This window comes from Corvus kubaryi, unplaced genomic scaffold, assembly GCF_017639235.1.
Source record: "Corvus kubaryi isolate FWS band 111438036 unplaced genomic scaffold, C.kubaryi_AGA036_p1.0 69, whole genome shotgun sequence".
Taxonomy (NCBI): domain Eukaryota; kingdom Metazoa; phylum Chordata; class Aves; order Passeriformes; family Corvidae; genus Corvus; species Corvus kubaryi.
This window is the reverse complement of record NW_024582057.1, coordinates 1,000,352-1,013,795: the sequence shown is the minus strand read 5'-3', so window position 1 is coordinate 1,013,795 and position 13,444 is coordinate 1,000,352. Positions and strand designations below refer to the sequence as shown.

At 38.7% G+C, this 13,444-nt stretch overlaps 1 protein-coding gene across 14 annotated transcripts in view; it reads left to right on the top strand.

Annotated features, from left to right (window-relative positions):
• The window catches only part of LOC121674672, a 300,378-nt gene that overhangs the window by 74,762 nt on the left and 212,172 nt on the right, over positions 1-13,444 (top strand). For all 14 annotated transcript variants that reach the window (XR_006019763.1, XR_006019759.1, XR_006019760.1 and 11 more), the window contains one exon: positions 6,403-6,491. Coding sequence is in view for 4 of the 14 variants with exons in the window: in XM_042049184.1 (XP_041905118.1) it covers positions 6,403-6,491 (89 nt within the window). In the remaining 10 variants the exon portion in view is untranslated. The remainder of the gene's footprint in view (positions 1-6,402; positions 6,492-13,444) is intronic.

Genomic DNA, 13,444 nt, shown 5'->3' with positions numbered 1-13,444 from the left:
AGTGGAAGAATGCAGTAGATACATACATTTCTATCCTGTGTGTGTCTGAGGTACTGGTATTATTTCTGTTCTGTGTAATCCCTGACATTTTCCAGTGTGCAAAGATCACTAGTCACTGAAAACTAAAAGCAAGTTAAGTACAGAACTAAAGCCATCTGGTAGTTCAGACAGAAAAGTTAGATAATTAGCTGTTCTTGTCAAGGGACTGTGATTAAAATAGGCCATCTTCATAAAAGTGACTAGTTTGCAAGGGACTTCCTGGAAGCCACCTGGGATAATGATAATGAAAAGAACAAAATTAAAAACGGGGGGGAGGTGGTGCCATTACAGCTCATGATGACTTTTGTAAGTGAATTAAGTCAGCTTTTAACTTGAAGGCTGGTTATTATTTTTGGTCCTTTTTAAAGAAACAAAGATTGAGTTTTCTGACTGTTTGGCAATGTGATGCCACTAGGTCAGCCAGGTTACTGCTGGAGAGCCATAATATTTCTGTGTCAAGCTCTGGTTTCATTGCTCACATCCTTATTAACTTCTAAATGCTGTTGGCACAGCTCATCTTCAAAGGCCACTCTAATCTGTGTAACCTGATGGCTTCTGCTCAGGGAATTTGTTCCTTTGGGGGAATCAGCAGTATTAAGAAACACTAGAAGAGCAAAAAACATCAGAACAGCATTACTGCATCATTCTTTGCCAGCTGATGATTGCAACATGCGTAGCAATGTTAGTGTAATATGAATTTATATTGATAGATATCTCTTAAGGAATAAGCTGTTTAGCAAGTAGTGCTTAGAAGGGAACCTCTTTGTATAGTGGGAGGAAGGATCTGTGTAACCTTGGCAGCTCCAGCCCACCCTCCAGCTCTAGTGTGAAGGGGCTTGGTGTTCCCTTTGGCCTTTACTGCTGAAATCTTGTCCTCCTCATCCTAGAAGACCGCAGCAGGAAAGCCTCCAAAGGCTGCACAGGACTTGCTCTTTCCTGCATGTGGATTCCTTAGTGGATGCCCTATGCTGATGTAATAGTTTTAATCAGAGAAGTCTGACCTGAATAATCTAAGTAGTGTCTCTGAGAACAAACTGTTGAGGGCATCTATGCTAAATGCACTAGTAGGATAAAATAAATGTGGAATGAGAATGCTCCATCACTGGTGTGATTTAATTAAATATATTTTCACTCCATACTGATAAAAATCCTATATCTAAATAAAATTAATTGAAATTTATTTAGGTTTTTAAAATTTTCATTGACAGTTGCTACTTATTTAACAATTCTAGTAAAGAGCTGTTCATGCTGTTTCAGAGGCTTGTAAGAATTTCAGTGTGACTGTAATATTTTCTCATATAGAATGTGCTGGAAATCTCTTGTAAATGTAACCAAGTTTAATATTTAAATTAAAATGTGGGCGAGAATGAAAAGTACTCTGGGTTTCCTGTGCTTAAATTCTCCTAAAAAAAAAAAAAATCTGCTTCTAAATTATTTTCATTAAGTGGAGCTTTTATGTCTCTATATTTCTTGATTAGGAAAGCAATGATTTGAAAAATTCAAGATATTGAGGTCTCAAAAGTGTCAGGGATGCTCAGCTTCAGAAAGCATAAGTAAACATTTCAGTGCAATGTACTTGAAATAAATTGCTGTGAATGCTTGTGGATATACAAATATTTCTGATCAGTTTAATGGGTCAAACTTTCAGATAATTAGAAAGGCGCTGACTGTACCCATGTGCGATCAAGTTAATAATGTCTCACTGCATTCTGTGTCAAACAGGAGCGTGATGCATCTGATGAATGCTTATCTAAGGCTTCTTGTAAGAAGTGTTGAATCTGAACACTGCTTTACAAATTTTCTTTTCCTTTTTTTTTTTATATTGAGAAAATTAAACTATTAAAAACTGCTTTTGAAGTACTTTCTTGAATACTGTCAAAAGCAGAAAATCCAGATTTTGGGTTCCAAGTGCAGGTTGTCACTCATGTTTTAAGTTCTGCCTGCTCATTACCTGTTTCAGTATCTACACTTGCTGACCTGATGGCCATGGTTCTACTTTGTAGTATTTTTTTTGGTGACAATATTTTCTATTATGCCCAGTCAGTCTGACTTTCCAGCATTCTTCACACTTTTATTGTTATTTACTTACGTGGGAGAAAATGGATTGAGAAGTTGACAAGCAAGGTGAAGCAAGAACAGGGTTTTCACTTGGTAATGTTATAACTGTTTTCAGATAAGTCTTGCAAGTGAGTAAGTTACTGTCAATGATATGAGATAATAGAAAGCCTGGGTGGCTGGGGTTGAGCACTGTAAAGTCTGAATGATCTCTTGGTGGCAGTTCATTGGAATGAAATTTAATCTGGTTTTAAAATTCAGATTTTTTTTTTTTAAGGCTAGATTGTTATGTGTTGTGACAAACCATCAGAATGTTCCTTCCCCCACCAAATTGTATCCCTCTAATGTGCCAGAGTTTTTTCACATCTGCTCATTGATGAGGTGTCTGATCACAGATTTTTTGGTTTGTCCTGTTCTTTGTACAAGTTGGTGAAATTCAGGTTTTCCTGTAGATAAGCCCTTGGCTTTTCAGTTGCTTCTGCCTTGCAAAGAAATTAATTCCTTCAAGCCAGTGAGTCTGCAGCTCCAGCTGTGACTGCAGATGAATGTTCTTGCAGGGTCATGTACTGTAGCTCTGAACCTAAATAAAAGGATTAGCAAGAGTTCACTTGGAGGAAAAACACTTAATTTCACTATAATAACTATGAGAATCCATAGGGAAAACCAATAAAGCTTTACTATTAAAATTGTTAACAAATGATTATTCCGCCCTGACCCTCTCTTCCCACTGTTACTGTACTTTTGAACAGTAACAAATGATGGGATTGACCTAGTTCATGGTAGTGCTTTAGTCCCTGGCCTACAAATGATCTTTTTATTGTAAAATAATTCCTAGTCTAGTTCTTTTAGGAAGCGTTGATAGTATTTATGAAGGAAACAATGGTTTTTTGTGCATTTCACACAATCTTCTGCCCCAAAACTTGGCTTGGTGTGAAGGAAGAAGGGGCATCATGTGGACAGTGATGCTGGAACTGAGCCTGGCAGCCAGCAATACCCAGATGATACATCTCATTGCTCCAGAAGAGCATGACTGATTTCCACAGCTAGCAGAAACTGCTTTTAATGATTCCTGGCAGAAAAGGAGGATTTCTGGGGTGAGTGACTCTCTTCAGTTGCATATATATAGACCTCATTGTCTCATCTCCAAGCAGCACCTCTGCCCAGCAATGGGGGAGAGCAGAGGGGCTGCTGGCAGGGGCTTCCTCACTCAGTAATATCTCAGTTGGCTGGTGATGACTGTGGAACAGCTGCTTTCCACTCAAGCAAGTGGTGTAAAGGGCCAAGCCCCTGCTCAGGAAAATAACTGATCCTTCGGGGCTCTCCTGTCTCTGATGGAGATGTAAGGAGAGGGCGGAAGGATTTTGATCACAGTGATCTTGACTCTCTCCCAAGCATTTTAGGACTTCCAGCCTCAGGCAGCACTATTGTCTGGGTAGACAAAGCAATACTTGTATCCATTTCCTTGGGAAGGAAATCAGGTAATTAAAATTGACTAATGTGACTGCCCTGATTGGATTAAGAAATCAAATAGATGAAAGTTGTCTAATTTTAAAGTTTAAATCTTGATATTAGTTTTGTCTTGTGCTTCATTTGGGCTTTGGGGGTGGTGAGCAAGTCCTGGTTGGTAGGTGGGTGACCCTCATGAACCCCTGTCTAAAACGTGCCACAGTGCCCATGTGGGTTACCTGCTGGGAGCTCCTGATGTTGAAGCGAAGGCATGAAGGCTGGTGCATGAACAGGTGTCCCCAAAAATGGTCTGAGGTTCTGCTTGAGTACACACTTAGCACCAGGAACTGGAGAGCATTTTGGGTTCTGTCTTGTTCTTTTGTGTTCCTTATTTTTCCTCAAAGATTCTGCACCTTTGAGAGACGTTTTATGTGCCTAGTATGTATTTTCAAAGAAATATAACTTGTAAAAATATTCATCAATCTGTCTTTCGTCAGTAGGCCACCTAATACATTTTTCTTTTTTCAGAGAAAAGAAAAATGTATGGATAACATTGTACTTTGTTTCAGCAATGTTTTTCATTTGTCACCAGATGAGAATCACACTCAACTTTGACTGTTGACCTACTCTTTTTATTTCTCTCCAGTTTTCTTGCTTGCATGCTCAGGAATGTATTTTGTAGAACACCTCCTGAAACTCTAGAAACTACCAACAGTCCATAGGGATGGCGTAGGAGCCGCAGTCTGAATGGAATTCCACATGAACTTTTGTTCTTCGCTATACCCTTGCTCCAGCACTCTTTGAGCCAAGTGTTTTTGATGGTCTCTTCTTTAATACTTAATGTGGCTTTAATTAGTCACAAGTGGCAATTAGCCTCTAAAGTTAGGAATTGCAGTTAAATAAATTAGGCATGCTCTTCTATCAACTAATTTTATCATGGGTTGGTTTGATTTTTTTTTAATGACTGTGTTCATGTAAGCAGCTTGTGCTTTAGAGATGTTTCTGTTTTTCCTACATTCTTCAGTGATCTTGGGTCTCCTTGCAGAAATTGCAGAGAATTCTGTTGGAAGAGACTCGAGTTTTAACAGCATGTTTTATGGGAACAGTTGGCTGATATTTTGGCTGGATTTTCAGGACCTTAGAGTTATAAGGTGAAAATTATAGATCAAAGCCACTGCAGGTAGTGGTACAACTGTCAGGTGTCTCTATGTATGTTAGGTCTTTCATTGGCTCATTGTTGAGTTCACACAAATGAGATTTAAACATGAATTTAAACTACACAAACTGTAGTTTAGGGTCTCCCCCTCCTGTATATAAGAGCTTGAATGTACACCAAGTTTATAAGATGCATTCTGGAAAAGACTAACTTACATTTATCTACTTGATTTATTGATTTAATTTGTAAACAGGACAAATATGAGAGGAGTCACTAATGAAATAAGAATATCACCTGATCCTGCTGTATTTCAAGTTATTTCTTTACACAGAGATATGCTGAAGCCTCTGCTGTGTAGTTGGGGGTGAGGTTCTCTAGACTTTTAGGCAGTTATGTAAAATTGGGGTGATGTGAAAAGACAGAAAACAGAAAAACGAATATTAGATAAAACAGTTCAGGTTTTGGAGATGATGAGATGGGTATGAGATGAGCTTGTGGATTTTGTAAGCTTCATCTCATCATAAATGAAGTACAGTCGAACACAATTGTAGCCGTATCCTGAGCGATGCTTCGCTAAGCCTCACTTACTGGAGCAGGCAGCTGGACTGTCCATGAGAAGCAACTTCACTGAAGCAGCAGAAACCAGAATGTTCTTCCATGTGCTACAGATTGCTGGAAATTGAGTGGGACCTATGTGGAGATTGCATTGTGTACCTTAGATCTGATGAAAATACTTTTATAATGTGCAACAGGGAAGAAATGTGTGATGTAGATGTAGTTCACAATAAAATATGGTGTCCTTTGTAAAAGCAGACCCATCTGTGTGCTGTTATGAAGAAAGACTTTTCCTGTGCCCTGGAAAGCATGTTTTGCCCGTGAAGTTTATGGTGCTATGCTTGCAGACATGGGAGTTAACTGCAGTACATGAAACCTGAAAGGTTAATTTCCTGACTGCATCATTACTCTGTTAATCAAGCAGATGCATATAACACTAGCAGGGCACATTTTTTCCAATTTGGTATTTGATTTATAAAAAGAAGACTTTGCAGGGATACCATTTAACTGATGTAAGTTGCCGAGCTTTTTGATATACCCATGTTGTGGCTCTAAAGTCAAAATGCAGCACTAAAAATGGCTGTGTCCAGAATTTTAAAGTATTATTTGTACCTGGACACTTAAACACAGAGCTTTCTGTCTGAAAATAAAGGAAAAAATATTAAGGAAAGACATATTTCATGTTTAGCATAAGTCATTGTTTCTGTATAAATGCAACCATAATTTGGAAATATTATTTCTTTTTCTGTGAGAACTGAAAAACTTCTCTAGAATTCGTGTGAATTAATACCAACAAGTTGAATACGTAGATGGGGCATAGGTGCCAAATCAATAAATTGACTGTGGAAGACTGTTGCTCTTTGGATTCTTCTGTTTTTACGTGTCATGTTGATTTCTCCATCTGTAATTAGCCTTGCTAGTAATTGTGTTACTTGTGGTTCTGATTCTGCAACAGCAGAATGTATCACAACTTTGTTTGAATGCATGGACAAAGTCCAAATAAAAAAAAAATTAAAAAATGTATCATTGGAACTAAAAAAAGTCCTTGCAAATTCAGTGTCACACTGAATTCTGAAGTATTACTGTTCTATTTGCAGTGGATTTGGTGGCTTTTATATCGTGTAACATGCTGTTTCTTTTTAAACACTTAGGAGTTCACCAGATCTTTTTGCTATGTGGTTGATGAAGCATTATCCTGGGACAGCAGTGATGATGGATGCATGAACAGAACACACTTCAGGTAAGAAATCAGATGTATGCCATTTGGTGTGGCTATTCATTAACTTTCCTCACATTGTTTCACTTCAGCTTCAATAGTAGCAGTCTTTAATGTTACACCACTAAAATTCACTGAATATAAAATATAAATCTCTTGTCTACATGAATGTTTACATATATTTCTCTGTAAATCAGTGTCAGCTGGTTTTTTGTTTTCCTTCTAGATTTGGTAACCCTGGTAACAGATGCTGCTGCTGCTATTACAGCCTTTACCCTTGCTACTGTATAAATTTCCATAAGAATTTTATTTCACATTAGCGGTTACGACTATAGGTCTGAATATAAGGATAATTTCAGCATTTCTTGAGTGGTTTAGGTAACTTAACTTGTTCTTTAAGGCTGTGCCAATTCAGGTTATAGTTGTCAAGTTGTTGATAATCCTTGGAAGTTAACGCAAAGTTGTTAAAGCCTTCATGCACAAAGGCAGGCAAAAGTTGGTATTGATTTAATGCTTGCTGTTCCACAAGCTTCCTGGGAAAACATGGACAAATTCTTCAGTTTCCGTATCAGTGGGAACTAAGTGCCTACATACCATATACACCTACATACCAATATGCTTGCATTTCTGGTAGGGAAAACAGTGTGTCCAGAGTACATTTTTTTGCACAACTCTGATATGCCCAGGGCTACATTGAGCTTCCTGTGTGCCTGAGGATGACCTTGTTGTGCTGGCAGGGTAGAGCTGCCAGGCAGCCAGTGCTCCAAAATGAAGGTGGGTACTGCTGAGTGCCCATTTCAGCTAAAGTGAAAGGCTTGGGCTTAGATATAAGTGCTGTCTTAAGTCACACGTGGGCTTGACGATCTTTGGGCTTCCAATTGCCCTCTTCTTTCCTTCCTTTGTAAGAGTATTGTGAAGATAGATGTAGTGAAGACTGCGTTGTGTTCAGGTTGGAGCCAGATGTGTAGGTACAGTGTTGAAGAGGTGTCTTAAGGCAAGGACATAAAATATACGAAGGAATGATCCTGGAGTTTACTTTATTCTTCAACTTGTGGGGTGTTAGAGCATAAACATGTCAGACACATCAAAATGTCAGTATCTGTGGATCAAGGTTAGGCCTAGAGATTTAGGGAAGGCATAGTAGCCTCCTGTCCCATGGAGTGGCTGACAGCTGATGCCAAGAAAGGAGAGTGGAGTATGCGGTTGCTTCCCGGATCAATCTCTCATGCTCCACACATGGGCATCTGAGTCAGTGCTGGCTTCTGTGCTAACTAGTCTTGGCTATGCTTTCCATTTCTGTGAATTTGTGAGGTTATGTTTTGATCCCAGGTAGATTTTTAGGCTCTGCCACTTTGTAGTGTTCTGGATTCCCCAGCTGAATTCCAGGAGGGAGGAAGCAAGTAGTCCGTGAAGTTAGTTTTGAACCTCCTACTTGCTAATTTCATTTAAGCTGGGGACTGGGTTGACATGCCAGGAGACTCAGGAGTTGAGCTGAGCCTTTTCTGCTTCAGTGGAGTGGTAGGAAAGGATGATGGCTGGGAAGATTTAAAGAGAGTTTAAAAAGCAGCTACACTAAAATCTCATTGAAATGGAATGAAACTGCAGGACTTCTGTGGCCCTCCCACTGGTAGTGCCTTCCTAATGAGTAGGTTTGAGGCAGCTGCTCAGACCTGTCTTGCTTTTCTCTTTCAGTTTATTTCCTGTGATTTTAATAGTAATTTGGGGTTTATGTTCTGTACCTCCTAGAGTTACAGAAAGCAACAGAGAATATGCTATGTCATCTTTTAAGCAGTCATCCTGCCATTTTTTTTCCTGATAGGATTCAAGATTGCGTGGAAGAAACTACCATAAATTTAAAATATCCTGGGGATCCACACTCAATGGGTTGAGCCTCCCAGCAAGACATTAATATATAGGACCATTAATCAGAACTGAACTGTATTTTTTCTTGTTGTTTTTCTTTTGCACGTTTAAAACATTTCTTTTGGGTTCACAGAAACTTCAGGTGGACTAAAAGAGAAAAAAAAAGGAATTGCCCAATGATGCCTTTGCAGTAAAATCATTGCACTGAATAACCTGACTGTACATATTGCACCTGATGTGTCAAGGCTGTGGAAGGAAGTGTGAATATTGCAAAAATCTACCTGACTTGCTTAGATGGAGTCTCAGAAAAACACTATGCAATATATATGATGTTAACTACTGTGGTAGGATTGCTGAACTGGAAAAGGCTGAAGGTAGGCCTCTCTGAGCCTCTCTGAAAAGGTAAAAATTTGACGCTGTGAATGTGCTAACTACAGAATTCAGAGTACGACACTTTCAAGAGTAAAGGCATTTCAAATTCTGTAAAAGCAAGCAGAAACCAAAACAGCTCTTAGCTAAAATCTTAGAGCCAGTTGAAGGAGAACAATTTAGTTATACTGATTCTCTTTCTTGGCAGAGAATATTTGGGAGACAGAATTTATGCAGCTGGATAGAAGTTTGGTTTATTTTTGCTCTTGATTTTTTTTTTTGTTAAAAACAGTGGAGATCTTGGACTTAATAAATGATTACATATCCAGATGAATGTTGTACACTTTTTTCTATCCCAAGTGCCCTTATTTTCCCTTCTGTGTCTGTATTTGGGGCTAAATCCTTATGAGATACAGGGCAAATTGGATGTAGCATATCATTTAAGGCTATTTCACTTGAAGATGACTCCACTGTGAGCATTCTGATGGCTCATGGAAAAACATGTAAAAGACTGCCAAGCCAGCTTGCTCACTTAGAGGAAACTGCTGGGCACCTTGTTCCTCAAGTCCCCAGAAAATGGGCGAAGGTTTTTCCCTGAATCCCTTTTGTGAGGCTGATGGATGCTGAACTTGCTTGTGGTACAAAATGACCAGATATTTAATGGAGAACCAAAAGAAGGAACCTCAAATGGAAAAACTTAGCAATACTGGAACTGTGGGTGAATTGCTTGCTCGCTGTTTTAAGCCTCAAAATGGAGATGTGGTGGGGAGAAGGGCAAATCTTCTTTGTTTTCCTGTACAGGAAGGAGTGGCTGAGAAAAATGTGTTTGAGAGAGTTTGGAAATGGAGAAAGTGAATTGGACAATTTGATTAGACTAAAGAGAATAAGGTTTATCCACAGATCCTCTGGATGCATGTGAATATGTGGAGGTGGATTGTTTCTTGCCAGAGATTTGTATAAAATTGTAAAAACAGAGCAAGGTTGGGTTTTTTGTAAATTTTTTTTTCTGTAGCAGGATATAACTAGATTGTAAACTTTGGCAGGACTCTTAACATCTGAATGCTTCCTGAAACTCTGACAATGTTTTTGTAAAACTGATTCTGGAACAGGAATAAATGAGAGATTTTTCTAGTCTTCCTCCTGTTAATTAGATGAAACAGTAAGTTTTATATTTGTCCAGAAGGAGGTAAAAACAAACAAGAAATTGAGATTGGAGGAGCCAAACAAGGACAAATGATGAGCCAATTTTTCAAACTGGCATTGACATACCAAGAGTTTGGAAAAAGTATGCTTACAAGCTTCCTTTATTATTATAACCTCTTGAACAGAATAATCCCGTCCAAACAGCTATAAACGCTTTCCAATAGGGAAGTTTATGACCTAGTTTCTGACTGAAACACACCATCACAGTGTGTGGAAAGAACTTAAGTGAAGATGCTGGTGGCAGTGACTCTAGCACATCCTCTTAGAAACTTGATGTATTGCCCTTCACAAACACTTGTTAATTGGAGTCAAATGGAGTGTATTTGAAACATTGTTTGCCTTTTTTTTTTTTTTTTAGTAGGTGTAGACAGTTAAATGCCTGAGTTGGCATGCAGAATTTTCATTGATGTCTGAATTTTTTGACAGAGCACTGTTTGGAAAAATGATCATTCTAGGATTATCCCAACAGGAATTCAGCAATTATAGGATGCCTTTTTAGATTCTGTGCTTGGAGCAGTGAAGGGGGAAAAAAAGGTGCATTTATTCTGTTCACAATTATAAATCTGTTCTGGAGAGACAGGGATAATTTTGATTAGGCTTCATTCCATTCGTGGCTGTCCTGTGAGGAGCAGGGCAAGGACATGATGTGCTCAGAGGAGGTGGGAAGAAAAACACTGAATTTGGGCTTTGTGCATCCAATTCTCTTCAACTGGAGAAATGTAGCCCTGCAGGAAGCATCAGAACAGGCCACATTTCAATTAGCTGCTCTGGTGAGAGGCTGGCAGAGACACCACTTCTATGCTGGGGGGGAAGCAATGCATAAGTAAACTAGATCAGCTGGTACAAGTTGGGGGGTTTTGGTTTGTTTCCTTTTTCTTGCTTTTCCTGTGACTCACTGATGTAACTGAAAGTGAGGGGACTGTGCTGATCTCCATCAGCTGCAGCTATGGCCAATACCAATCATCCCTTTTTTTCTGCTTTTCCAAGGAGCTTGGGAGTGATCTTAAAAGCACAGATCATTCACGTCAAGAAGAGTTTCTGAATGCTGCTGAAATACATTAAATAATACTTGGTTAGCATGGAAAGAGCTATAGTTAAAATTCTTCCAGTGTTTCAATTATAATTCCTTTATTGTTTCAGTTGCTTATAACTTCCTGGAATTCTCATGTCTCAAGCTGAAATTTTCCAGACTTGATCTTGGCCTGACAGTGACCTTTCTTCTCTTTTCTTCTTTGTTTCTCTTTTCTCTGTGGTATTAAATGAATATGGCTTGGGCATTTCATTTATAATGAGAAGAAAGTAGCAGCAAAATACATTATATCTGTTACATCAAAATTCTGAATAGCTCAGGCAGTGCAGCTGTTTTAAAAAAATGGTGAAAATCATCAAAAGTACTTCTTGAATCTTACCAGAATCTGTGAGAGTGGGGATTCAGATATCGACTTTAGGTCTTGAACTTTCTTTTCTCTCCATCATGCACAGTCATTACACTCCTTAATAATTATAGCATGCAGTTATTTTGCCTAATCAGTGATCAGCAGAATGAAGAAGTAGTCCTTGGTGAAAGAGCTGATCTGTTTTTCACTGTTTGCCATGACCCTGGCAAGACAGGGCTTTGGAAATTCAGGCAAGCACTGTGCAACGGGAGCCCTCTGGGGCATTCCTCCTGTCCCACAGTTCAGCTTAAAAATGCTGAAGTTGTCAGAAACTCTTCTCACAAGAAAATTGTTTGTTTAACACAAATTTTAAATAAACTTTTTGATCAGCTCTACTCAAGCTGTCGGCTGTGGTAGTTTAAAATCAGAACCCAAACGTCTTAGGGAATGGAATTTAAACCTGGGATGGAAATGGTGGAAATAAACTGTCAAGTGTTTTCCTTTAAATTAATGCTGATATCATGTCTATTTATTAACTTATGTAAAGGCTGCTGGTGATGGTGGTGATGTTGCTAAAGAGCAAATTATGGGGTTTGACTTCTTGACTCGTAATATGTGTTTCAAGAAAAAGATGTCATGTGCTTGCCGGTTGGCTTGCACACAGGCTTGCTTTGCCTTAAAGACTGTGGTTTTTGCCAAGGACAATCATTGTGAGTATGTCTAAAAAGAAATATAAGAAACTTTTCATTTCTAGAATTGGCTTCTCATGGTCTCTTCTATTCCATGGGAAATATCACTTCATGTGCATTCATGAATCATCTCTGTTTCTGTTGCTGAATGGTTGGGTATTCCCAGTGATGCAGACAAGTGCCTCACTCTAAGAGCTGCAGGGCAGCAGCAGCAGAGAGAGGGTGAGAACTGAACTGCCAGTAGACCTGGCAGAGGTTCCCTTTGCTCTCCCACCCTCTAACTTACATTTTAAGTGAATTCCCTAAATCTGAACCTCCCGTGTGATATCACAACTCTCTGATCTTGTAGAGGACTGTAGAAACTTTGTACATTGCTTGTAATAAATTTACTTTGGTCACCTGCAAGATTGTTCCTTACAGGAGCTCAGGAGTGCTGTTCAGCCACTGCTTCAGCAGCACTAGGTAAAAGTAAGGTAACAGTAAAATGTTAAGCTGCTAAGTGAAAATAATGTGCCCATGGCATAAACCCAACTTTTCATGTTGCCAGAGGATACTTAGTCCTTCTTGGAGAATGGTACTGTATATATGCTTCTTTTAAGATTTAATGATCTCAGGATTTAAGGTTTGGTCAGTAAGTATGAAAGTTCTGTCACAACCATTTTCACCTTTAAAAATTAATCAAAATGTATCTTCTGCACCACAGTGTGAAACAACTATCTTGAAGTTGCATTGATCTGTCATAAAAAGCAGAGTCTAATACCAGGACTTAAAAGAAAACTGCTCTGTGTCTCTAGTTTATGCCTTCAGAATAGGAGGAATTGTTTTCTTTAAATCAGCCACCAGATTTTGGTCCAACCTACCTTTCTTTCGATGACAATCTTGTCAAGTGTGCCATCTTTCTAACCTGTCCTTGAGTGAGTCACAACCTTCGTAACTGTAAAAGACATATGTCTGAAAAATTTGGACGCTTGTTTTCCAGGGAAGACCTTGGATTCTAAATTCTTCCAGGCATCCTAACGTGTGGCAAATTATTAAAGTGGAATTGCTTGGAAAAGGTAGAGTAGTAAATTTCAGATTCATCAGTTAAAATACAGACTTGTCCTTACAGCTGGCTTTGATGGTCCTAATGAGGAAAAACAGTGCATGCTTTGGTATTGGCAGCAGGTAGTGAGAACCACTGCAAAGGTTGTGGGTACATGACAGTCAGTATGCAAGAAGCTTTAGGTGAAATGAATTAATAAAACTTCCTAGGAAATGACAAACTTCTGTTTCTGTGATAAAGATTTCCTTGTCATTTCAGTCTCATTAAAGCTACTGGTTTAGGTTTGCTCTTTTCTGTGTTGTCTTTGGGCTTATACTTTCAGTTACATTCTTTTATGACACTTTTTCAAAGAATAAGCATGTATTTCTACCATAGATATTAAAGTGAAAACTCAGTTATTGGCAAATACAAAAATTTATTGTTTTGACATTTTTG